The 25,936-nt window shown below is 41.5% G+C and overlaps 1 protein-coding gene across 2 annotated transcripts in view; it reads right to left on the bottom strand.

Annotated features, from left to right (window-relative positions):
- hs3st4 (heparan sulfate (glucosamine) 3-O-sulfotransferase 4) overlaps positions 1-19,442 on the bottom strand; it is an 86,951-nt gene extending 67,509 nt beyond the window's left edge. The window contains exons 1-2 of one of the 2 annotated variants that reach the window (XM_086184459.1): positions 19,288-19,442; positions 13,747-14,232 (exon numbers count right to left, since the gene is read on the bottom strand). In XM_086184459.1, coding sequence (XP_086040585.1) covers positions 13,747-14,228 — 482 coding nt within the window. In that variant the 5' untranslated portion in view covers positions 14,229-14,232; positions 19,288-19,442. Of the gene's footprint in view, positions 1-13,746; positions 15,334-19,287 lie in introns of those variants that run through there. The other variant, XM_086184458.1, reaches the window with a different exon arrangement.
- Positions 19,443-25,936: the final 6,494 nt, after the last annotated feature.

The raw sequence follows: 25,936 nt of genomic DNA, 5'->3' as shown, positions 1-25,936 counted from the left end.
ATTATGGGATCCTAATTGAGCAATTTAATTTTTTTCCACACTGATTCAATTTGATGATTTGACACGTTATATTATACCCTGATGTTTGCAACATTAAGAAAATGAACAATTTTTGCACTAAAAGTTCGTTTTCTTCGTGCTTGCTGCACAGTCCAAACTCTATTCAACAGTATGTGGATGTGTGCTGAATTATAGATGAATGTAGGAAAGCCTCGTGGTTAGAGGCGAGTAACAACCTTATGAAAGCGGGAACATATCAACTCTCTCCTAAATCGCTAAGCCAATAATCAAAATTATCCAGGAAAAACAATCACCTTCTGATGCTGAAATGAGAATAATCCCTTAAAGCGCCTTTTTTTCTGGTTTTCCAATGTGGTTTTGACTTCAAACACGCTAAAAAAAAACGCACATAGCAAAATCAGGTGGCAGGGACGGTCCAGTCAGTCCAGCACCTCTGCTGCATGTTAGGGGTCCAGTTTACACATCTAACACCTAACTCATACAATGTTTCACACTGTGCTAAAATTATTCTAACGGAATGCCCCGTGGTGATTTGAGGGAAAAGAAAGAGCATGAATAAGTAAACAACATAAAGCGATGAGAAACTTCAAAGGCGACGGGACAATCACAGCAAACAAGATCCTGGAAGCCAATGAATGTGTTTGTCTTTGTTTGTGACAGTGACTCAGGGGTGTAAACAGAGGAATTAACTCACACCTCCAGAGTCTCAACACAGCACACGGCCTTGATTGAATTAAGTCTATCAGGGTGTTGCTGATTATGAAGTGCGAGAGATTTATTTTGCCTCAAAGATGACCTCCAGTTTTAAAAATGTCTTAAATCGTTGAAGAAATAATTAGCCAGTGGAAAAATAAAGTCTCACTTTGGAAAATGGTAAATATTACATTTCGGTAGCCATTAAATGCTAATTTCATTCTGACAAATTGCATTTTCCTTGATGGATAAAGCCAGATGCTACACTTGACTGCATATATATGTTGTATAATGGTCAAATGATAATGATGCCTGTACCACAGGGAGAAGCTAAGATTTCCATTCCGCCCCGTATCCTCCAGCGGAACATACTACAAAAGTACCAATCAGCTCACGGACACATATTTGAAACATATTCCCAGCCGTTCGTGTATCTTGGCTTCATGACCATTCCTGTCAGGGTTTTCCCTTTGACTGCACAAATGCATCAGCTTTCGTCATGAGACCACATCCCTCGCAGCCAATAAGGAGCGCGAGCAGCGGCAAGTGCTCCAGGAGATGTAGAAGGAAAATTGGAATCTTGACAAGTATGATTGGCATGCGTGTTTGTCCCAAGGTTGTCTTATTTGCAGAGATTTAAAAGCGTCTGTAAACCAGCATTCTGCAGAATGGAATCATTGTTGTAGTCTCCTGTATAGAGGCATATTATGGCAATTCTGTTCCATGCAAATAATCTTTTGGGAATAGAATAAATCCTTTTGAGCATAAAATGGTTTAAGTTTATACTTTATTTTCGACCTAAAATAAATAATTTAACAGATGAAGCTATGTCTTTCATTTTCAGACAATCTGCCTATGTCGAGGAAGAAAAACACAAGCTTCCTTTCTATCTCAGCGACCATAGAGGAGGAGGCTGCTCTGAATTTTATCCGGCACTTTTTTGATGGACACAAAAATAAAGTGGATATGAGCCTTGATGGTGAAGCATAACCCACGGCTACTTCATAGTAATAGAAGGGGGAAAAAATGGTGAATTAAATTCAAACCATAAGTAAAATAGACTTTCACTTGAAAGCATCAGAGTGTAGCTACAGCAGGGCAAGAGAATGAGATGAATGTGTGTGTGTGAGAGGACGAATGCGCATCAATTCTGAACAGGACTAAAGTCAGGATGAAATTGGCTCTACCCATTAACTGCTCAAGAGATTTTTTTTCCTCCATATGCAGAAACGGATGGAGTAGTATTACTTCTTCCATAATTCTCATTTTCACAATACAGATCACCAGAATAAGCTCAAACCAATTCGTAATCCCAGAATGGAATGAAATAAGGAGGCTCTATTCAGCCAAAACAAAACACAAGTGAAAAGGAAAACCTCCTGAAAGGTAATTCAGCTCCGGGCTCGCTAGTGTTGATCCTCTGTATTATGATATTTGCTGCAGAAAAGAGGAATCCTGGAGAATACTGGTGTAATGATTGTGCTAATTAGCGGTGCTGAAACGGCAGCTCTGGGTTGTACTTGTTGAAATTGAAAAAACAACAACAAAAGAGTTTTCACTGGAAGTTAAAAGAAGTAAAAATCGGATGATACATTCTACAAAAGTCTGTGGCGGGATGTCTGGGGGGAAAAAAATGGATTAAACTGAAAATGGGCGTGTTCCTTTCATGGTGCGATGTTCTCCGGTTGATCGTTCAGTTCTTGTGAACAAACGTGAACATCTTGAGGGAATTTGTGTGTGTGTGTGTGTGTGTGTGTGTGTGCGTGGGGGGGGGGGGGGGGTCATCCAAAATGATGAACTGGAATGATTTTGGTGGTCAAAAGTCAAGATCATTGTGACTGCACAAAAATTGAAATACAATTCTTTATAATACAGATAATGAATTCTTGAGTTACGACAAAGCTTCACACAAACTTTCTGGCTATATTCCATTTCATCTCAGTGATGCTCAAGTCCTTTGTTTTGTTTTTTTAATCCCCTTAAAGTCTCCGAACATGTCTGCATATCGTGAGTTGGGGCAGGCATGAAGTTAATCTCCAAAATAACAAAGAAACAAACATCACATCACGGCAGTAAGCCTCCGCGGTGTGTCACAGACTCAGAGGCATTCAAACGGCTGAATGTTTCAGAAATGGACATGTTTTTATCTTCCATTGGTCCAAGAATATCAAGACATCATCAAACTCATTAGGAGGCATCCAGTGGAATGCATGAATATTTGCACCACATGCCATGGCAGCCCAACCAATCCCTCTAAAACTTCAGTTTAAATCAAAGAGGAGGACCGGGTAACCAACGCAGAGACAGAACATGATCCAGACAGCAATTACACGTCCTTCAAAAAATATACTTGGCAAGACATTTCACGAGTGGATGTCATTTCTAGAAGACAGGGTGGTGTGGTGCCAGTATCTGGTTTGCCAGTTAAGCCATAATTGTATTGTGGAGTCCAGATGCAACCAACCAGAAGACAAACAAAACTTTCAAATTCTGTTAACATGCTCCTCTTTGTAGATGTGCAAGCAACTGAATTCATTTTTGCTTAATCTAATTTCTGTGGGAAGAAACACATGCTCTCCTGTTTATGAACATACACACAATACATACAATGCAATCAGTGATCCATTAATATGCGACGAATTTGTTCTGCTCAAGAAGTCAGTGAAAATACAAGCAGGAATATTAAATGTGACATGTATGGATGGAAATTTTCATCTTAAATATCCCACAAACTGAACCTCTACAAACACATGCTGCAGACATTCCTTCCATGTTATAGGCGATTTTAACAATAACAGTCGAGGGCTTACTGCTTATAGCATTGATTTATATTGTTTGAGGTGCAAAGCACAGGAAATAAGCGTAAGAGCACCACAACAAGAAATAAACATGATTGCTCCTGTGGTAACTGGAACCTCAGAGCTCCATGACGCCTGGGAGTTTAATCAAGTGGAAAGAGGGTGGGCAATGAGAAAGACCTGACTGAAGCGGTCCTCTCTTGACAACACGGGGTATGCTGCTAATTAAAAAGTTTAATTCCACAACTGCAGCACTGGCATCAGAGCACTCAGGAGGTGCGTCCTTGTGAGTCTTGGCGTTGTCTTATCAGGCGTAGGCAGATTCGGGGAGCCACTGCAGCAGCACACAGAGGCCCAGCTGGAAGCGATGGCATCCTGCCTGCTTGGGGATCTGGCCCACCTTGCTCTTTCCCATCTCCCAAACGAGTGGAGTCACAGTCTCCCAGTCAGGTGGCAAGAGTTTGGGGCTAAGCTGCCCGTGGAGCAGCTGAGACAGGGAAAGCAAGGCTAAACAAGGGATGAATGCTGGATTTAGTCTTTCTGCTGGTGGGCTAGGCAGTGGGTCCATTACACACCTCTTGTCATCAGGTCCTGTCTTATGACCCAAGATTGCAGGTACACTAAAGCTTGCGCAGCAGAACACTCTGTTCCTCAGACCCACAGCATCTGAATCACACGATAGACTGACGCTGCCATGAAAAGACTTTAAACTAAAGGATCAGTTTCTCTTATGAGGTGAAGAGAGGAGTGAATGCCCTCTATGGTGTGACCTTGGATGAAGCAATTTTATTTTGTTTTCTTTTGTTTTTTTTCACTGAAGAATCTATTGATAAGAATGCATTACAAATCACACAAAGGAGAGAAGTCCTTGAAAATGGCACAGCTCGTTCTGTGACATCCTTTTGAAAACATTTTTGTCTTGTGAAGCATCAAGAAAATATGAAAAAGCCAGAAACAAAAAGAAAAGGTAAAATAATCTTGGACTATAAACCGGAATGAAAACAATGTCTGCTGGGACTAATCACCACAGAGCTGGAAGCTATTGGTGACTCATTCTCTCAGCGCGGGGATGCAGCCCTGAAAGGGAAGGAATACCGCTTCAAGAGATTTATAGACACATCCCCTCAGCTTTTATTGCACAGAGGGTTAAAATGTCATTTTAATAACACAGCGATATTAGAGCTTGCACACCTCAGTGAAAACTTTTCTGGTTCAGCGTGAACTGATTTATCCTGCATATAAATTATGCAGTGACAAGACAGAATCCACGGGAAATGTAATGGACATGCAATCTTCAGCCGAAATGTTTAGTTATCAGTTTCTAATTGTTGGAATTGTTAGTAAATCAAATAAATGCCCACAAATACGGGAGCTGTATATTTTACATTAACAGAGCCTGTATTGTAAAACTCACAGGAGTCAGACGGTTGTAGCTGTATAGGGGTAATATGACAGTAATAAATTCAGAATCGGGACATGGTTTCACATGAAGGGCCAACACAGAGTGAAATATGTCTGTCACGAGTCCCTCATAATTTTAAAAGGTAGGTTTAATTTACTGTTGGGGACTGTCCTCCCGAGAAAAATGATCAGATAATTTGTTAACGAGAGCAGTCAAAGCGACCTAGATATTTTTGACAGCACTCATCTAGTGGTTGTAGTGGTTTGACCACGGGAAAGTAGGAAGTCAGCCAGCAAGAATATCCATGTAAGCCTGAAGTTGAAATGCTTGATGGGTTCCTAAATGTGGATGTGTGTGTGTGTGTGTGTGTGTGTGTGTGTGTGTGACCTGTATTAGATCCAGTTACCTGGCAGCTGGCAGTTACCAGTGGAGACGGCTGTATTGATGAACGTCTGTGTCCTGATTCCAGACGGGAGTCAAGACAAAAAAAAAAAAAAAAAAGGGCAATTGTCCTAGAAATGTACCACCTTTATTTAAACCTTATTTTGTTTTTTTGTTTTAATTTACACCCTATCACTCCTAATGACTCAGGATTATCAACTTTTTAAAGAGGTGGTTGAAATGAAAAGTCAGATAGCATCTACTCCCCCTCGTGCCCATAGAAGCTCAGGTGAAGTTTTTTAGTCTAGGTTTTCACCGGAGGAGGTGGTGCAAGAATCTCCCAAACAAGGGAATGTGACCTCAGACATTAAAAAAAACTTGATAAAACCATAAAATCCAAGTAATCCAAGTGTCCTGAAGCCTCAACATTGTTTTGAAAAATGCTGTAATGCCGTAGTGCCATAGTGTTTATGTGGACACCTATCTTGGGTTATTTACGGTACAGGTCACATGGTGACAGGAGCAGCCACGAAGACGTTATCTGAGGTGTTTTTATGACCCGAGGGGGTGAGAGGGGAGCCCCACTACAGCTGACCGCCGTCACCTCTGATGTATGACGTCACATCTATCGATCGCCGCTGCTGATCTCAGAAAGCTGTGTGTACATTTCATTTGAGCCTTTTGTTGTTTGGATGACAGTTTTTTGGCAATGAATCGAACAAACGCAACAGTCGGCTGAGTGCTTCTGGTTTGCTGAGAGTCGCAGAGATAGACGCCATTGTTTCAGACTCAATCAAACACAACATGGCGTCACAGCCGAGACACAGCGGCCACAGTGAAGCATGGGGCGAACAGCAAGGCTTCAATGAACAACCTCAAAACAGCTTGGCATGTTCAGGCTTCAGAACACTTGGAGAAATTGACTGAAATTCTTTTATTTTATTTAGGTGAACTATGCCTTTAAGGCGTGGTTCGCCTTTCTTGACAACACAAGGGAGGGAGGAGGAGGAGGAGGGCGGATGGATGGCAGGATATGTACGAGGACACGTTCAGCTTCACCAGAGAGGACATTCTGAACCTGAATTGGTGCCAACTGCTATGAAAGCTCCACAGAAGAAGACAAATAAGAAGAAACACCTGCGTAATCACGGTCATGAGGAACTGAGCACGCTTGAATGTATATGCTCAGGGTGACAAATGACACGAGCTGGCCAGTACACCGCCTTTAGCACACCATCTTCAACTGCCTATTGACAGGGAGGGGCGGGAAGTCTTCAGATTTCTAACCAGCCGATTGTGTGTGTAATCTTATAATGAGACCTTATGCATTGACTTGTAAGATTGCAAATCAAACACACTGAAGCGTGACAAAAGCGGTACAACCAAATACGTTTTATATTACTCTTAAAAGTCTGACGTCACACACGGAGTGATTTCTAGAGTCGGACTGTTACTGTGCTGGATGATACTAGGAAACTTAATAAGAGGGATGGCTTCAGACTCGGCGCCTTGAGGGGGCAAGAGAGGCTTTGTCAACAAACATTATTGGCAAAGACATACAAGTGTCAACAGTAATGACAACAACTGTAATGAAACTTATCTGAAGTAAATATATCAAGCTTGTTATATGATCAAGTCTTTCCTCGCTGAGCAAACAGTACAAACTTAGTTCAGAGACAAAACACTGTAACTTTAGCACCCTGTTTTTTGTCGTTGTCAGTGGATTGATTTGTTTATTGGATTTGAACCTTACAGAGCACAATGTCATGTGACAAAAACTGTTTAACCTGCCAAAGAGCTTTCTCTAATTTACAGCGTGTTTCAGGAATAACGATGGATGTCAGAAGGTGGCTTTGTATTTTTAAAAAAACAAAAAACAAAAAACTGCAACATAACAGACCCAGGGGCTGCTATATTGCAATATTACTGAGCTCAGCAGCAAGCAAGATCACCGTATGCTATTATTTTACTAGCTTGTCATCTCTCAGTGATTGGAGTCTCTCAAAAACTTGACCGTTTTTTGATCTTGCAGAGTAACCTTGAAAGTGATCAGATTCCTTCAATAGCACAAGGACACTCAGGTTATTACTGGCTTCAGCACCTCTGTGGAATTTCAATTTAAAATGGCAGTCTTGTGTTTGTCGCTATTTTGCCTTTCAGAGGCTTTTTTATAAACCGACAAGACAATTTTTAGCTGGTGACCTGGCAATCTGTCTCAAATAGTCCTGTTTGATATTCAAACCATGCATACATAGAAGAGGTAAGGTAGGAAATTGGTAGCACCTAGTCAAAAATGACCACCTGCAGGATGGGGAAAAAAAAGCAGTACATGCACTGCATGATGATAATAAATAAGATTTTCCCCCTCCAGCCTCACACAGACATACAAGACACACACGGATTGAAACACAGAGTTACTTGACATTTGCCCAGGAACAATGTTTTACAGCCCTATCAATGTCCAATGAATTTCACAGAGTATGGTGCCGATTTGCAGGTCTGTCAGTGTAGTTGTGTTCCCGACTCCTGCATAGATTTAGTCCCCGTATTTCTTTAAACACAGATTTCACGAAGTCTTGAGTTGCCACATCAAACAATGTTCCATTAATTGCACTTCCTTAAATCATAGCTGAAGGGTACTTTTCATGCTCCAACACCGAATTTCTTAATGACATTTATCATTCCATTATTGCACCGTATATTTCTCAACACAATAGCCCCAGACCAGCTTGGCTCAGTGTGAAGAGCCATTCTTACACGCCTTGTGAAGAGACTGATGTAACTGTTCCCATATTGCTGACTGTCCAGTTCACATATCAATGCAGAGCAGAATTCCATTGAGCCTCAGTAGATGAGAAAAGTCGTGGCTTCGGCTGGATTATTTGACGGGAATCACACATGCCTTTCAAAAGGAATTAATTTGAAAATGGACAACCTGACACTGACTTGACACAAAGTGATGTTAATTTCATCTCGGCCGAGGAGGTTCTGTCTGTTGGTTTGTCTCTTGGTGGAACAGGGCCACGCAAAAAGAAAAAAAAACAAAAAAAAAAAAAACACCAGATACACCAGACTTTATCCTGGTTTAGGGCAGACCCACATTATAATGCACTTCAAAGCACTACATCTGACAAGGTGTCCATGCTTCTGTCTCACCTCCGGGTCAGAGTTCACCTGCATGCCCAGACTTCACTTTGAGGAAATACATTTCCTGCAGGAATTTACCCCACTTTTAAGTTTTCCTACTTGTTGAAGCATTTTCTGATTTCAGAATAACTTGCAGTTTATGGAGGTGTTGAAAACCAAACGACTGTGTTAGGCTGAAGAAAACGTGATTAAAAGGTTCAAAATAACCCATTTTTGGTAAATGTTGGAGTAAAATCAGGTCTTGTCTAATAGTTTTGAAAATGTACAGCAAGGACGGCCCCTACGGGTTCTACACCGTCAGCGTCTGATTATCACGACGCAAAAACCATCAGGCGTGTGGAAATGAGGAACCGGTTGAAATGTGAGGCAGATCTACATAAAATAGCAAAAAAAATGCTGTTTTTGTACAGTGGCCTCAGTGGAGGTATGCTCTCGGCTGTGCCCTTCTAGTTTACAATGTGATTGGCTTTTACTGCCACCATTAATCTGCCGGCTCAGTAATATTAAAGTGCTTGAAATATATTTTCTATTTTGTGGTGTAATACTTGAACCATGTTTAAAATAAGAGCAGTACCCCTTGTCATCTTGATTTATCACGAGTTTTCTATGTGGTTCATGTGATTATTCAACGATATGTTTTGGGTTGGGTCCATTTTCATTTCATGTGGTCTTGATTTCTGCTCTGGCAGATTCTCCTTCCTGTTAACACAGAAATAAACTCTATTTATTTGGCATTCTGCAAAAAAAAAAAAAAAAACGCTGAAAATACCATGCAGTCAGCCTCACTAATAAGCTCTCATTAGGCCACTGTCTAACTAGTGTGAATTCCTGCTGAGAGTGCTCACCCATTGCAAACATAAATCTTCATGTATGATCGATAATCAATGACATTCTTTAGCACAATTTATGAGGCACATTATCTCTCCATTAAAGTAAATGAACACTGGCACAGAGCTGGAGTAACATTTGCTGTATTGGCCAGTATACATCAAATATTTCCTTTATCAGCATGAGCACTTGCAACCCACAGTCTTTCATTCTGCCTACAAATGACATAACTTTACACTTTTAAAATAGTGCATGGTTGATATGCCAATTAGATAAAATGTTGCATTCAGAAGATATGCCAAGGAACACAGTGTGAAGTAAATCAGATGATGTCTATAAATAAGAAAATCAAAGTAGGGTGGGTGGAAGGGTTCGGTGCTTTAAACTGCTCAGTTTTCACGTCATAACCAAAGTCACATGACATAAAGGAGGAAGTAACTGTACCTCTTGTGCTCACACGCTTCATCTTCCACAGTACAGGCTTTGATAGGGTGACTGTTGAAGGGGATGCATGGTATTCACAGATTTTTTTGTTTTTGTTTTTTTGGAAAGGATCAACGTATCACCTACACACAACAGTGGACTTTAAAAATCGCATGCAAGTTAAGTTCTGTTCTTAGTGATTGACTGGTGAGATCTGGCTGGCATTTGCACCAGGTTGGAGGATGCTCCAGAGACCAGATGAGTTAAATTCTTGTGATGGTGGTGGCTCATCCTCTTTACTCAGAAATAGAAGCAACATTACAAGTGCCAATTGGCTGATGAAAGTCCTCTGTGTACAGTAATGATAGCACTACACTGCTAATTGCTTGTTCAAGTAAGCCCAAAACACACTAGATAAACTGTCCATGAGAACTAAAAACAGGAAAGCAGCACCAATCACCAATCTGGGCCCGTCTTATGAGGCTCATACCAGAACTACACTAAAGCTGGAATCCTGATCGGAATTTTAGATGTGCTCTGGAACTTTTCATGGCCAGAGAGCTCCTTTAGATTGGGTTTTTACCACATCCTGATTCTCCTAGACACGCACGATGACAAAAATCAGAGACAGGAATCGGATCAAAAGGCAATAGTGACTTAGGAGTCCAAGCATTCTTTCCAGGAATGCCAAAAGTGTGCTGGGAAAAAAAAAAAGATGATTTACTGCGAACTTCTAACAGTCTGACTTTGTTAACTTTGACGCTGTCATTTTAAGATTCTTGCAGCAGCAAAGGGTGTCAGTAATGTGTCTCTTTTGCAGCACTGGGATAAAACACCACGTCATATGTCAGAAATAAAGACGGCTCACAAAAGCAGCCGCACATATTACATCATTTAAACGTTAAGACTTCTAGTATCTGTCACCAGTAGAGGAACAGAAGCTAACTGGAGAAAAATCTCAATCTACATGTTTGATTATCCAAAACTTTTTATGACGTTATTAGATCTGAAAAACTGAAGTAGCCGATAGCAGCAGGATGTCGAGCATGATCAAGACTCTATAGGGCAGAAGCATCTATATTGAAATAAATATATTGAAATAAATTCTTTATGATGGCACTCTTAACTCCATTACTTTTATTTTATTAACTCTAAATCCTTTATCATTCATTTTGCATAGACTTGTGATTTCATATTCTCTGTAATATCTACACTGGCGAGGTGAAGTGGGACTAAACTTCCCAGAAAATGTGGCGTTATCAAGAAAATATTTTGGGTTATGTTTTAATTTATTGTAAATTCGGTGCAAAGTCACCAAGTTGTAGCTCTTTGACTTACGACCCCAGACCTCTCCACAAATTGGTAACAAGCTGTCAGGGATCAGCTTTACTTTCCAACTCCCACATTGAGTCAGCTATCTACGGCCTGTAGACAATCCAGATTTTTTTTAAAAATGTTTTAAAAAATTCCTGCTGTCACAAAAATTGCATCAACATGGAGCACTTTGATATTTTTGCTACCGCTTGAACGATGCCAACAAAAAGCATTTACTGTACAACCTCTCCTGCCTCCAGAGGTGCATTTCTAATCATGTATCTTAAGTGGAAAAGTAACGACTTTTCATGTAAGATCAAACCGGAAAGTGGCATAAAGGCGAGTTTGCACTCACAGTACGTTTCTTCCTTTGACATTAACAATGTTGAACTACCTTATTCAGATGTCTCCTGCTGGCAGTGACATCAGTAACCTACACAGCTGATTTTCAACGCATTGACGCTGTAGATTCTCACATCACGGCAGGTTGTATGGAACAATGGAACATTGGGACATCTCTATATTGTCAATCATCATAATCTGGAAATAAATTTGGATTTGCTGCATCGGGATCTCTGGCCACGATGATGCCTTTGGGTTTTACTCCACATAGATGATCCATCGTATCCATCAAAATGTGGAGCAGGTGTCCACGTTTATGAATCGCACTTCCATGAGATTGCTGGTCTCGTTCAACGGCACCGATGTTGAGCGGTTGAAAACATCTGTAACTGATCATAATTCCACTTCCATTAAGTGCACATTAGCCGGGGTGTCACAGATACGCAGTATAATGCATCATTTAGAAACAAACATACAAACGTGGTCTGCATGAATGACTTTTACATCAGGAATCAGAAGTATTTAACTGTGTTTTATCGCTGGCCCTTAATAGAAGCAGAAATCTTGCCTGGCTGTGTCTTCATTGATGCAGCCTTTATTTTCAGTGAATGCACCGTGCTAAGTTTAACATTACACACAGCGTCGTGACAGATGTCGAAGGAAGGCTGTTCGGGTTTTTTTTTTTTAAGGATTTTGTTTATTTCAGGGACCCTAAAACAAAATAAGCACCCTTATTATTATTTACGTGAGCATGTCATCTTCCTGTTTAATGAGCCTAATCAAACGGCTTGTATTAACGCAGCCTAAATGAACAGCCAAGAGCTCCCATGTCTATGCAACAAGATGAAAGCAGATGCTCCGCGAACCCAAACAGCAGCGTGAACAGACCTGGTTCCACGGAGAAACAGAAGGGACCTTTTGAGTCAGCGTCGTTCTCGTCAGCTCATTGACTCCATTAGACAATCTTGAATTCCCATGGTCAAACACTATTACGCGAGAACAACACCTAACTGAGCCATGACCAACTGACCATGAATGAACCCCTCAAATTGATTTTTCTCACATCAACATGGCAATGATAAACAGGTTCTCGCCGGGCTAATAAACCCGCGGACTCAAAAGTGAATGTCACCAGCACATAGATGAGAGGTGGCATGAACACACACACACACACACACACACACACACACACACACACACACACACACACACACACACACTCCTCTAGCTAAAAAGAACTGCTGAACGTTATTCAAAAAAAATACAGCATTTACTGTTTTTGGTGGTAGATCGTATACTATCAAACATAAGCACTTAAAGTGAAGGACGTGTTCTGGTAATTGATAGGTTGGATGTCCTGTTGAGAGAGAGAGCAAGATAATAACAGAGTACAGGAAGAGGGGAAAAAAAACAACCTTTTTCTTCTTTAGCAAAATTACAAGAGCTCTATAATGTTCCTGATGTGCCCGGAAATGTGTACTTACAAAGAAAATATATCTCCTCCCTGCACGCTTTCATTTGTAAGTGTATGTGGTGGATGCGAGTGTTTTTTAAGGTTCGCGAGGAAAAATAAAATGAACAATAACTCAGGAAGTCACTAGCAACGACAAAGAAAAAAAGACATTGTGATTGTGTGATAGATTATTTCATATGAAATGCATGCACTTTTCTTGCACTCTGTCATGGATTTTTGTATTCTTTTATTTTATAACCGGTGTGTGAATGAAGTTTACAACGGCTCTGTCCAAAAATTGCTAAAATGAGTATTCTGTCAGTGAAAATGTGATTTTGAAATAACAGTTACGGAAAATATTTGTTTGACTGAAACAAAAGGGGAAATCAGATATTTTGTCCCGCTTTGTTCCGTCTGTTTCTGCATGTATGTGAGTACCAGCGTGTCTCTTGATAGTGCAGACAGCAGATTTCATCATCAAAGACAGCCACTGAGAGTCTCCACTGACTTCTAGGATCTTAAAAACACACCGTGCTTCCAGAACTGAGTGTAAAAAGATCATTTTCCAACTACTCGGTCAAGATGATTGATGCGTCTCTGAATGTGGTGCGAGAGGCATCAATGCAGACTAGTAAATCTCGTTTAACTGGTGTAATACTACAGTACTTGCAAAACCACCTCCAAGATCACTTTCCTCCAAAACTCCTGGTAACTTCTTCCTCCCATCCCTTTTACCACTGGATGAAAATCCTCTTGAAACCAAAAAGTGGTGTTAATTTTGTTAATTCTGCGTATCCAGCTGACTGGAAGGATTTATTTGAAAAGTGTGCATGGCCATGGAGCTCTAAATGACTTAATTATCTTCACTGTAACGTATTTTCAGAAAATAAAAGCACATTGATGAAACAGTCAGACTGCAGACGGCAATCGGAACGTGACCTCACCTGTACCAGTCCAGCCCCTTCTCGTAGTTCCTATCAAAGAAGTGTGGCTCGTTTCCAACAGCTCTGACGTCCGGGTGCACCCTGAGAGCCTCCAGCAGGGCTCTGGTCCCCCCTTTCTTCACCCCGATGATGATGGCTTGGGGGAGTTTCTTCTCTCCATAATCCGAGGTGCAGTTCACCCTGAGGTCGCTGTCCGTGGTGCTGAATTCCTGGTGCTCCCTCTCCAGCGCGCTGGTGTGATACGCCGCCGCCGACTTAGTTGGAGACGCCTGAGTCCTAATCCACTCCACGGTCCTTTGTTCGGCCTCAGCATGATCCTTCACGGTGGAAATCGCGGTGGTTCTCTCGACCTCGGTGAAGCCCTGGGAAGCGGAGTAAAGTTTCTCCCTCAATGTCACAAAAGTTGTCTCGTCCGTCACCAGCCTCCCCTGGAACACGTAGTTGTCTTGCAGAGGGAACTGCAGCGAGTTGTAGCAGCTCATCAAGCTGTAGAACAAGTAGGTGACAGAGAGGGAGAGGGTGAACATGAATAAGATTTTCCGGGGCACTTTAGAGGTGAAACCCGAAGTGCTGGACCAAAATGCCATCTCTGATAGCAGTGATCCTCTCAAAGAAGTGGCCAGACATCTTTCCACCGCGAGTCTTGCATGGACAAAATCAACAGCAATAATCAGTCACTATCAGCGCGGCTCCAGCTATAAAAGCGTGAAGCTGGACCAAACCAAGCCAATCCAAGCAAATCGCATATTTATAAGGATATCGGGGAAATAGATCGTTAAAATTCCGCGTCCCTTTTCTGGAGTATTGATTTTTTTATTCCAAGGCTGACAGACAATGTCACAATTTATTGGACTGAACTTGCAGATTTGAGAGGCTGGAGGTCTGGCGTCCTTCCAAATGAGCAGCCTGGCTTGAACTGGACAGAGTATGACGGACGAAATCCTGGCATTTTAGAGAGAGGAGAGAAAGAAGAGTGTGGAAAGTAGGCTGCTTCTTCTCATCAGCCGCTCAGCTCCAAGTCCAGTCCAGTCTGGATTCACATTCATCCAGAGAGAGAGAGAGAGAGAGAGAGAGAGAGAGAGAGAGAGAGAGAGAGAGAGAGAGAGAAATAGTAAATCTATCAAGAAGCGGATCCTTAGCGCGTCTCTGTTTACTTTGCGCTGTAGTAACTCGACAGCCTCTGCGCAAATGCATCCACTCTTCCCACCAGAGCTGAGCTGCTCGCAGTCCTTGCGCCTTTTTTCACACTGGTAGGATCCTACGATGTGCGCAACGGCTGGGTGAGCTCATCTGAACTGAAGCACCGTGGAGCCGCACACAGCATGTGTACACCCACTTTTTCCCCCCCTCCATTCGTTCACAACTAGAAGGCTATAAACGTCAGATGTCCTTATCTGAAAGAGTTGTGCGGATCCTCCTCTTTACCGTGACTACTTATAGACAACGGGAAGACGCCACGACACCGCGTGAGCGAGGACGGCAGTTTTCACACCGTATAAAGTTAACAACAATATTTAAAAAAAAAGAAAAAGAAAAGTCAATCCCAGAAAGATTAATTTGATAGAGATTATTCCACACAAAGCTCATGCCTGCACCCTGCTGGTTTTCTAAGAAGAAGTGCATAGTTTAATTTATAAACATGGTGTGGGGGGGGGGGGGTAGAGAAACAAATGTAAAAGCAGGCAGTGAGAATAAAACTAGAAGAGGAGCAACAGTGTGTGTTTTAAATTAAAAACCACAAGGAGGGAAACTCACCTCTGCACCTAAGATGCAAGACGCAGATAACAAGGACTGTGTTGTGCATTGTGCTGACAAGAAAGATGCTGCTTAGGCACATTATACACCGGGATTTATTATATATGCGGTGCAGACTATAATTACTGATGGGAATATTCAGTAGACCTTAACATGTTGCTGCACTTTGTTGCTGCAAAATGGGGATTTAAAATTGCATGCCACAGACACGTCTCCCTGTATTAGAGACACTCATTCATCACACGCTAAAGCCGGCATCACAGTGCTCCACAAACCATTCGCTGAGGATGGTTTTCAGGAGAGCACGCCACGCTTATATCTACAGTTATGCATTTCAGATTCAGAATAATGCATATACCGCTTATCAACACTTGTCCTCTCTCAGGGTCTGTCAGCATGCAAACCAGGAGTGATGGCACATTATCAGAGTCATGCCAAAGGACAATAACAATACTTCTTTTTTTTTTTGCTAAATAGAACATATGGTTATTGAATTGATCATATTCTATTTTTCCTAGCCTAGCTGTTAATGTGGAAATGATGCTGCTCATTTGACGTAGGTGTTCTAGTCAGTTAATCCAGTGATTATTTCTTTATGACCAAATGTGAATTATCGCCTTAAAATGGGACAAACAATGATTAGTCTCCATTTCTGTCTACTAGGATGAATCTTTGTTTTCAATAAAATTTTAAAAAAAAATCAACTGTTGGCAAGCCTGCTTTCATCACATTTTGAAAGGAATTCTCTCCATCCTGATTAGATTCTCCAGTTCTAATATCAAGTTGTTGGCAAACTCTGGGCCTGAATGCAAGTATCGCAGGTGATGGGGTGAGGGGGAGGGAAGCGTGGACAAGAGTGTGAAGCATAATGGTTACTGGGTGTTTGGCAGTCAAGAGAGCGTAGGAGAACTCAATAGGTTTGTTGAAATTGTTGTATGCGTAAATTGCCACTGGAGAAGCGGAGAGCTCTCTAACACAAACTGCACTGTTTGTGAATTCCCTGGTTTTTTTTACCTGTCTAAGAGTCACCCCGGCACAGGGTCTTTTTTTTTTTTCCTTCCTTTCCGTTTTGAGCGTGCTTAGACACTTACTGTCTATGGAGTAGTTAGAGCTTCAGTGTTAACAGCGCATGTGAAGTGGTATTAAGACCGCCGCTCCTCAACGCTGACGAGAAATGATTATCAGAGCATGGGAGAAATGTATTGACCTGTTTTATCTTCTCTTTGTGCTGTCTGTTATCTGAGCCATTCATAAATTGCTCAGGAATTGTCTGTCGCTGTGGAAACTGAATGTTCAGATTGTGTCTATTTGGATTCACAATCAGCAATCACTCTGGACAAAATGGAGTTTACTGAAGTTTAACTCCAGGCAGCTGCTCTGTTAGAAGAGAACACCGCTCCTGCCTCCACGTCTTCACACGATTCAAGTCAAATTATTCAATCCAGACCTGCGCGTTTGTAACCGCCAAGCTAACGACTCTATTATCACAATTAACCAGCGCACACTCATGTTTGCCAGCATGATATTCTGAGCCACGTGGAGCAAAGTGGGCCTCTTTGCTGCTTGCATCAACATTCACCGCATGTCTAGATCGTATTAGGGTATGAATTATCCATATCACATTTACACCTGGAATTAAAAGTGTGCCTCCGCTATCCATCGTGTCTGCAGTTCCACTTCAATTACGATTTTCAATCCCGAATTCACAATTAAATGCAAAATTATTCATCTGATTCGTTAGAAATATCTTCTCACAGGCTTTAGGAGGTCGCAGCACAGAGTCGGATTTATTGTAGTTCAAAAACTCTTTCATGGTCCCACCATACATGTGGTCGCGGGTGTTTTCATTCCCTCCACTCAGCTACTCACCTTTGAGTTCACCATTTCAGAGAATTCAACACTGAAACAAATGAATAAACAACTCACCATTAAGAAAGCTAAGTGTCAAATCAGGAGGGCAGTTTGAAAGACAGACCCACATCGGCAGTAGCCGTGGGTGTGTTTTGTGGCAGCGTGGCTGAAGAGCCCTGAGGCAGTTAGCACAGACAAGGTTAAAGACTAAACTGCATCTTTCACAACATCTACTGAAACTAGGGTGAACTGATGCGGTGACAGAGCCTTCAGTGTCTGCTTCGGCACCACAGGGTGCAACAAAAAAAAAAACACTTCTATGCTGAAACCTCAACGCCTTCAAACTAATTCCTGTCCAAGTCCCTCTGAAAGGCCACACATGAATTTCCTCTTCTGTCAGTCCTGACACATTCCCTCAACATAGTTACAGCTCCGGAGCTGTTGCGCCACCTTGAGATTTGGGTCTTCTAATAAGAAATGACCTGATTCTGAACTCTGAGCCTGTCTGCTGCAGAGATGAACGGCTATTGTGGGGAGGTTTCGGCAGGTACAGCCATCCAGAGTGTTACTTTCCTCAGAGTAATTTAAGGCAAAATCTGCAGGCAGGACTGCAGCACCACACCCTGTTGTTCCACTCGGGCTGACACCAGCAGATATGGCTTATCAGGCTGCAATTAGACAGAAGATGACTGCTAATAGACTATTAGAGGCACTCCAGACAATGACAGAAGGGAAGAAAAATGTCCTCTTAGGCCCCACATGAAATTTCTACACACTAAGTACTGCAAATGTGCAAATGCTGAATAGATAATATACTGCAAAGTCACAACTGAAAGAAGATACATGACCCGGGGATGGCTCTGATTGCTGTCTGCATTTAATGAAGACAACAAAATTCTCGAGGAAACTGCTGTCAAGCTGAAGGGATTTTCCATGTTAATTTATCTACAGTAAGACTGGAAAAACTAAGATTATATTGGGCCATGAGTAGGAGGAATCTCGACTGAAGGTTCAAGCAGGAATGCCACATGTATTGCGATAAACCACCTTTACATTCAGCCGCCCAATGAGAAATGTAGGCCTACCATGATTTATTTCTGGGCCTGGAAAATGCATTTGGATCAGTATCACACAAATTAAATCGGAAATCTGGTTAATGCATGTGTGAAGGGATGAGGAAGAACAAAATGGGCCAAGCAAAGACACAAATTCAATACATCCAGAGACCTGAAGCTTGCAGCTGTGATTATATGCAAACCTTGAATGTATAATCACAAACAGAATGTGCAAATACGTGTGGCACTCTGCCGCTGTACGCAGTCAGTATATACGTGCTATTAGCAAGTGGAAGATGGCAATAAGATCCAAAAATGATACACCACTGAAAAAAGGTGGAGCTGCCTTACACCTCACATGCTAATATGCTACAAAAACCTTAATTTTTTTACACTGCTGTTCAGTCATGATTCATTTAGTCATAATGATTGCCCAGCATCTGTCAGTTGTGTTTAAGATTAACGTTTTGATTTTACATTGCTTTGACTTCGAAAGCCAACAAATCAGTAAATAGGCCGGAGACTTCGGAGCTGTGGTATGTGTTGGCATGTTTGTGAGTGAGGCCAGTGAGCGGATGCTGCTGGACTAGCTCGCCACTTTGGTCTCATAAATCCCAGGGCTGGTTTAAAGGATGTGCTTAGGTCATCACCCCTTTGGAAGACAAAATGAAACCTGATCTAAAGGTTTTATTAGACCCAAGAGGTTCTCTCGGCTTCTATCTGGGCCAGTCCCTTTTTCCCTCTATGTCCCTGGCATTTATTCTGGCATGTTGTGGATTTTAATTCAAGGAAAACTAAGCCTATAACTGCCAAGACAACGATCTGGGGAATTGGGGTGTATGCAGATATGAAGACAGATAAAAACTGAACAAAAGTTTACCTCACTGAAGAATTGATAGGGTCACAAACCCATCAAGCAGTTGGAATTCTTTTTCAATTCAATTCTGTTTGTGCCGAAGCTTCAGTTTACGTGCCTTTGTCTGGAGTAGAGAATTACACACTTGACACACCTGATTCCTTTTGGCTAGCTCACACAGGAAGTGATCCGCAGGAAGTGATTCGCAGGAAGTGATTTCAAGAGAAAAGACAATTACCAAATGAGAGGAGCCCTCTAGAGGTGGGATGATGAACATGACGGAAGAAATTCCTCTGACAGCCATTGTTTCATTTAAGACAAATCAACAAGATGCAGTCAACTTGGGCATGTTTCAAACGATGAGAAAGGAAGCCCATTTTCCCTCCAGTATATACACACACACACACACACACACATATACATGTGTGTGTGTGTGTGTGTGTGTGTGTGTGTGTGTGTGTCAGGGATGTTCTCCTGAAAACCAATAGTATTAACCTCAGTTGATTTCACAATGTATAATATTTTGTAATGAGAAATTGAACAGCAGCAAACTAGAACAAAACACAAGGTATGAATCTAAATATTAATGTATGCTTAAAAGGATCCCCTTTGACAAGATGCACAATTAGTGCTATGCCACAGAGAAATGGTACCATGTCATGCGTTAAGGTCGTCACTGTTTTTCTTCCTATTGTGTTGCAGGATCCATGTCTCCATGTCCTTACACCACCATCAGCCCCCCCCCCCCCACACACACACACACACACACACCGCCCCCTCCTGAGGAAAATGGAAGCAGCTTTCCATTTTCTTCAGAGCCGAGCAATTACCGACAACACAGTACACAATCCAATCAGCAGCACTTTGCAAATAAGAGGGAAGCATGTTCACTGAAGAGGTAAAGTGAATTGAAATTGTCATCATTTTATGTGGACTAAAAACATAGTTTCCTACACAGAAGTCACTACAGCAGGGGCTGACGCTGTGAGAGATGTGGGAGCAGAAGTAAAAGCCGTAATTCATTCATTTAGTTTATAATGACAAAAATGTAAGCAGATAGAAAAGATACTTGTTCACATGAAAATCAACAGCCAGAAAATATGTTCTCATCATCTCCAGCACCAGTTTGGCTGGATCGCCAGGCTGGATTCCTTTGTGCAGTAAATCAGGCCTTTTTTTTTTTCCCCAGGAGATCTCATAGCGAGTGGCAGACAGGATTGAATACTGAAAGCAAGGCTTACTGTAAAGGGAACCAATCTAAACACAGATGGTGTAAGGCACTACACTGTGCAATCAACTTTGATGACTAAAATCCCCCCCCCCCCCAAAAAAAAGCTACTTCAGTATAGTTACATAATTTTGCTTTAAATATGGCTAAGAAGGCCTTGTTTTGCCTGAATTTATGGATTTGCCATTGTTGTCTTCAGCCTCTAGCAAATCAATGAACACTATAATTAGTGGTACATAATTGGAAGGTGGTAAACTAACACATGACTATCTCACATTTACAAGATATGTGTGTGTCAACACATTTGTTTTGGCCCCTCTTTGGTGGCTGGCCTTTGACTGGACTAGTTTTGGGCCAACTTGTATGTCCCTCCATGTTGTATGTACTTTAAAGAGCAAACAATTATTGGCATTATCATCCTCCTCTGGGCCCCTTGGGTCCACCTGGAGCCACTGGGACCCTTCAGTTCAGATCGCCACACTGATGTCGACGGCTGTTTAAAACCCACATTGTTTTAACAGAATCAGTTATAATAAATTCATATGCTAAGTTTCTAAGAGCTTTGTCTGAGGGGCCCACCATTTCAGCCTATAACCAAAACTGGGCAAGGAGGAGGAGCTGCTATGGGAGGAGCTGCTATGGGAGGAGCTGCTATGGGAGGAGCTGGCCATGCATGAGGCCTGGTCAAACATCAGGCAGTTAAGGTGAAAGAAAGGAGGAGGTGAAGAAGAAGAAGAGTCCTCCTGCCAAAGAGGTCAGAAGAACAACAGCGTCAAGCTGAACTGGACCAGCGGCAGATCGGTAGAGTAGCTACATAAAGCAAACTTCAACAGGGACCGGTGATGACAAACCAGATGAACTTTTTCATTGAAAGCTGAACTTCAGCAGTTCAGAGACAAGCAGCAGAAGTCTTTGAAGGAGGACATGCAGGAAATGCAGGTTCTGAGGGCTGAAGCTCTGAAACACAGGGAAGACAAAGAGGGTCTTCAATGTCACATGGAGCAGCTAAACAAGAACTGAGCAAAGAAGATCTCCTCTGTCCTGGTGTCCAACGTGCAGGATGAGCCAGAGAAAACACAGACCTCCTGTCAAAGAGGTGTATTAGGTGCTGTATTTGTGATCACATGGAGCAACTAGGCTACACCAAGAACTGGGCAGTGATCAGAAATTAGATTTTTAGTTTAGTTTTTTTTTTTTTTGGGGGGGGGGGGGTTGTTTCAAGGAATTGGTTTCAGACCAGTTTGGGAACCACATCATTTTAAAAGAATCTTGATTGATACATTTTGAACAATACATAAGAGCACATCATCTTCATTCTGTTGCTGAAAAACCTTTAACTTGAGCCACGTCAGTGAATAATGTGTGGCTGCATTTGGTTGCTGGTTCATTTATGAGCCTTCAGCCACACACTGCTCTTTTAGCCAGGAATGAAAATGGGAAAATCCCCCCAAAACAATGTGGCAGACTCTTTTTTTTTAAATTATTTGTTGAACACAGTATTGTTTGAAAGTTCAACGTGTCCGAAATAAGACTCGTTGAAGTACGAGCCTTTTCATATTTTTCTATTCCTCCTTCCAGAATGTTATGTCTTCAGCGCTGTTCGTTTGGCTTCATTTAAGTTTGTCTGTCTGTTAGAAGGAAAAATACCGGGCCAATGATCCTTAAACTTTACTTTTATAGCATTGGGCTTGGAAGTTAATGGGTTCATTGTCGGCCGATGCGACACCCATCCACAAAGTTTAATGACCATCGGCCGGTTGCTTTCCTGCTGGCAGACAGACATGCCAACAAATACACGGTGCCAAAGATGTAACCTCCTCGGCAGAAGAACTGTGAAACACTGGGATCCTTATTTTAATGTCATACAGTGGATTCTAATTGAGGACATTTTGAACTTTTAAAGAAATTATGCATGTCAACTTTTCCTGAAAAATCTGAACCATTTAGGATTCCACATCATTGTAAAGGGTTTGTAATTGATACATTTCAAATTATATAAAGTAGACTTTGAGTTGCTGAGGAATATTTAAATGATACATTAGGATTTTTCTTGGAAATTGCTACTTTTGGTGTTTATTGTCACAGTAATGTTGCAGTTAGATGAAAAAGTCAGTGCAACAAGTCTATTAGTCGATGAGCAAACCGAGGAGAACAAACAAATGGCCGCTGTTTTGAATGGCATTCATGCTTCTCATCACTCCACATATATATTGTCTTCCCTGTTTTCAAATGGCTGGGGTGTCGATGCTGAGGTGAAATGATAGATACTATCCTTTACTCGATCAATAATTCTGCTTCCCTCCAGTGTTGACCAGGCTGCCAGTCTGCGGACTAATTAGATGATAAAAGTGATGGATGTGTATTAAATTCAGCTGCCCCTTAAGAGAACTCCTTTGGGCTTTGTACCATTTCCAGCTGACCTTTTGGATCCAAACTTTATTATTTTACGTAGATGCAGTTATATCAATTTGCTGGGTAATTGTGATGCAACAATTAGCCTGTGGTATATAGATCTTGTATATATACTGTAGGTATATATGTTGTGGTATATTGATTTCTGTTCTATATATAGGTATATACAAGCCAATCGTCATGCACATGCTGTGTGTGTGTGTGTGTGTGTGTGTGTGTGTGTGTGTGTGAAGACATTTGAAAAGGGGAAATGGGTCAATGTTCACATCACACCTATATGAATAAAACAAAGCCTAAATCCACATTGATCCTCATTTCACAACACAAGATAATGAGATTGCACAAATTTGCTCACAGATAAGTCACAGCAGCTTTGCTGTAAGAAAAGGGACAAATTATCCCTACTGGAATTTGTTGTACCAGGAAATCCAATAACCTCTTTGAATGGGTCATATGTTCAATAGCATACTTGGAGAACATGAGGACCAGTCGACCATTACTGGAGGGAAAATGAAGAAGAAGTAAATCAAAGCAGCTCTGAGTTCACATGGATCAGCTATTCCCAACAGGGTCAGTGAGAGGCCATAATAAAGCTCTTATACAACAATCGCGGAATATTTTAATACAGCCTTTTTCACCATCAAAGTAATTGCCGAGTCTAGTCAATACTCTGTTCTGGAGCAAAAGCACATTTAAAGACTCTCCCAATCTCTTCCTCTCATCTACTCTCCACACGCACTCTCAGCTGCTCAGTGACAACAACCCAAACACTTTGATCTCAAGCCAAAACCTAAAACAATGTTTTTATTACTGTATGATGCATCTAAGGACATGAGCCCTCGGTGTCCTTGGAATATGAAGATACCACCCTCAAAAAGACTTCTGGACGCCTTGATGTCAGTAGATTGGAAGATAGTATCCGAGGTCTTCTCTTTAGAATGTAAAATCTAATCATTTTCAGCTGATTTGGAGGTTTTCTCCCTTTTCCTCATATTTGCTCAAGCGTTTTGATCAGATTCTCTTTTTTAAACATCCTCCCATTGTGCCAGTGTGCTATCTTTAGGTTGTTGATTAGACTGATGTAACACTTGGTCTGCTGTGCTTCTTTTTCTTTAAACATGTCATAGCGCAGCCACATAATGGGCTACAATTACAGCAGTGGTAAAAATGTTCTGTTGGAAGCATCATCACGGAAAAGGCATCGTCTTTAATGAGGGTTTCTTCTTCTTTTTTTCCCTCCTTTTGGAGCCAGCCTAAAATCCCTTCCCTCTAATAACCTCTCAGTGGAAAGTGTCTTGAATTGATGACATTCATTTGCCCTTTACACAACTTGTGCTTTGGACATCTGTCCCAGCTATAATGTCCTCCATGGAGTTGCTGTAAAGGCTTACTTTTCCCAAGGCGAAACAGTGGCACTTGGACTCGAACTGCCCGTGGACAACGGGCCTTCTCTGGAGTCGTTGTTCCTGAGTTAGCAAGATGTCCCCCAGTGGCTCCCAGGTGTGGCTCCCTCAGCATAATTAAGGTGGGATCTGCCAGGGCTTCTGGGCTAGGGTCATTCATCAACTGGATCACCCGCAAGATTAATGTGCACTTGATGCAGCGCTCCAATGGATTGCTGCCACTTGCTGAGATCATTAGCGTTGGCCTCCGTATGACTGCAGAGGGCTCCGCTCAGTGGATGGGGAGATTTGCAGCTTTGCATACTAAATGAATAGTCCATCATTGCCTAATTAAGGGATTATTGGAGACACTTGTGTCCAGTCCCCCGGACAGTAAACCATAACTGAAGGGCAAACCAGATAGATTAGCTCCACCTGCTTAGTAGCAAAGTGTAAAGTAATGAAACTGCTGACAAAAGTGAGCTCAAAGGAGAAGGTGGGGGACACGCATCATTACACAACATGTAAGTCCCAAAGGGATTCACAACACAATGCTATCATTTATAAAATTTGAAGATTGCAACATTTCATTCACTGAAATAAAGTAGAATTAAATAGTGTTAGCATCTTCGTGTATTCCCCATAAAATCACTAGTTTAATATAGATTTTTGTATCAATCCTTTCTATGGAATGCAGGGACTGTCTCGGTAAGAACTGGTTCATTTTGAATCAACTTTTGAAGTTTAATAGATAAAACATTTTAAGACCCACATCAATCAGGGCATGCAAGAATATTCTAACAAATATCAGGTCAGAGCGTAGCTATTAAAAAAAAATATTATCCTTAAAATGCTGCCTTCTTCTCGCTGAAAATTCCTCAACACATGGAAATGAAAATAGTTTGCATTTGAAAACTCTAACCTCTGCACTATAAAATCCATTCTGGACGCTTCAGGTTTCCACATCATTCTTGTGTATACTGAATATTGGACCAGGATTAGGTTCGCTATGTTTGTGTGTCACATATCATCCTTGTACCCACCTCTAAAAATCAATTCTCACTGAGAAAATGTACACTTTCATCAAAGAATGTGAAGCCAGCCGTCTTGGGAAACTCTGCGCGAACATCTCCCTGCACTATGAAGGTCAAACAATCAACTGAATGAGGGAAATACCTTTTTTTTTTAAGCCTGAAAGGAGAATTTAAAATTTCTCACACATTATCAAGTACAAATATTGAACTACTACGTTACACAAATATAAAGTTGCATTAATTTTTTATTTTTTTAGCAGAACAGAGGAACCAGAGATTTGTTGTGTTATTTATTTGTGATTTAAGTGCTTATAGATAACGTGTTAGCAAACAATATTGCTTGCTTTTATGTCCAATAAAGGAGCATGATGAAGATCTCACTGGAGTTCTTTTTTTCTGGCACAAAATTGAAAGTCTAATATCCAGTGGATTTTCAGCTTTGTTGTGGTCTGCTTCAGCTGCTTTATGGGAAAAGAAAAAAAAAAAAAGTCCATACCATCAGCTTGCTAGATGTTTACATTTTAACACCAGATATATACTTCATATCTGTCCGTCATGCTGGACAGTTTGGCTGGAAATGATGAGCCAAGAGCTTAATGGGGGCAGGGATACTCCAA

This window comes from Aulostomus chinensis, chromosome 18 (genome assembly GCF_037954235.1).
Source record: "Aulostomus chinensis isolate RoL2024-O1b breed Wild chromosome 18, RoL_Achi_v1.0, whole genome shotgun sequence".
Lineage (NCBI taxonomy): Eukaryota > Metazoa > Chordata > Actinopteri > Syngnathiformes > Aulostomidae > Aulostomus > Aulostomus chinensis.
The sequence above is the reverse complement of the archived record's forward strand: the minus strand, read 5'-3'. Positions and strand labels throughout refer to the sequence as shown.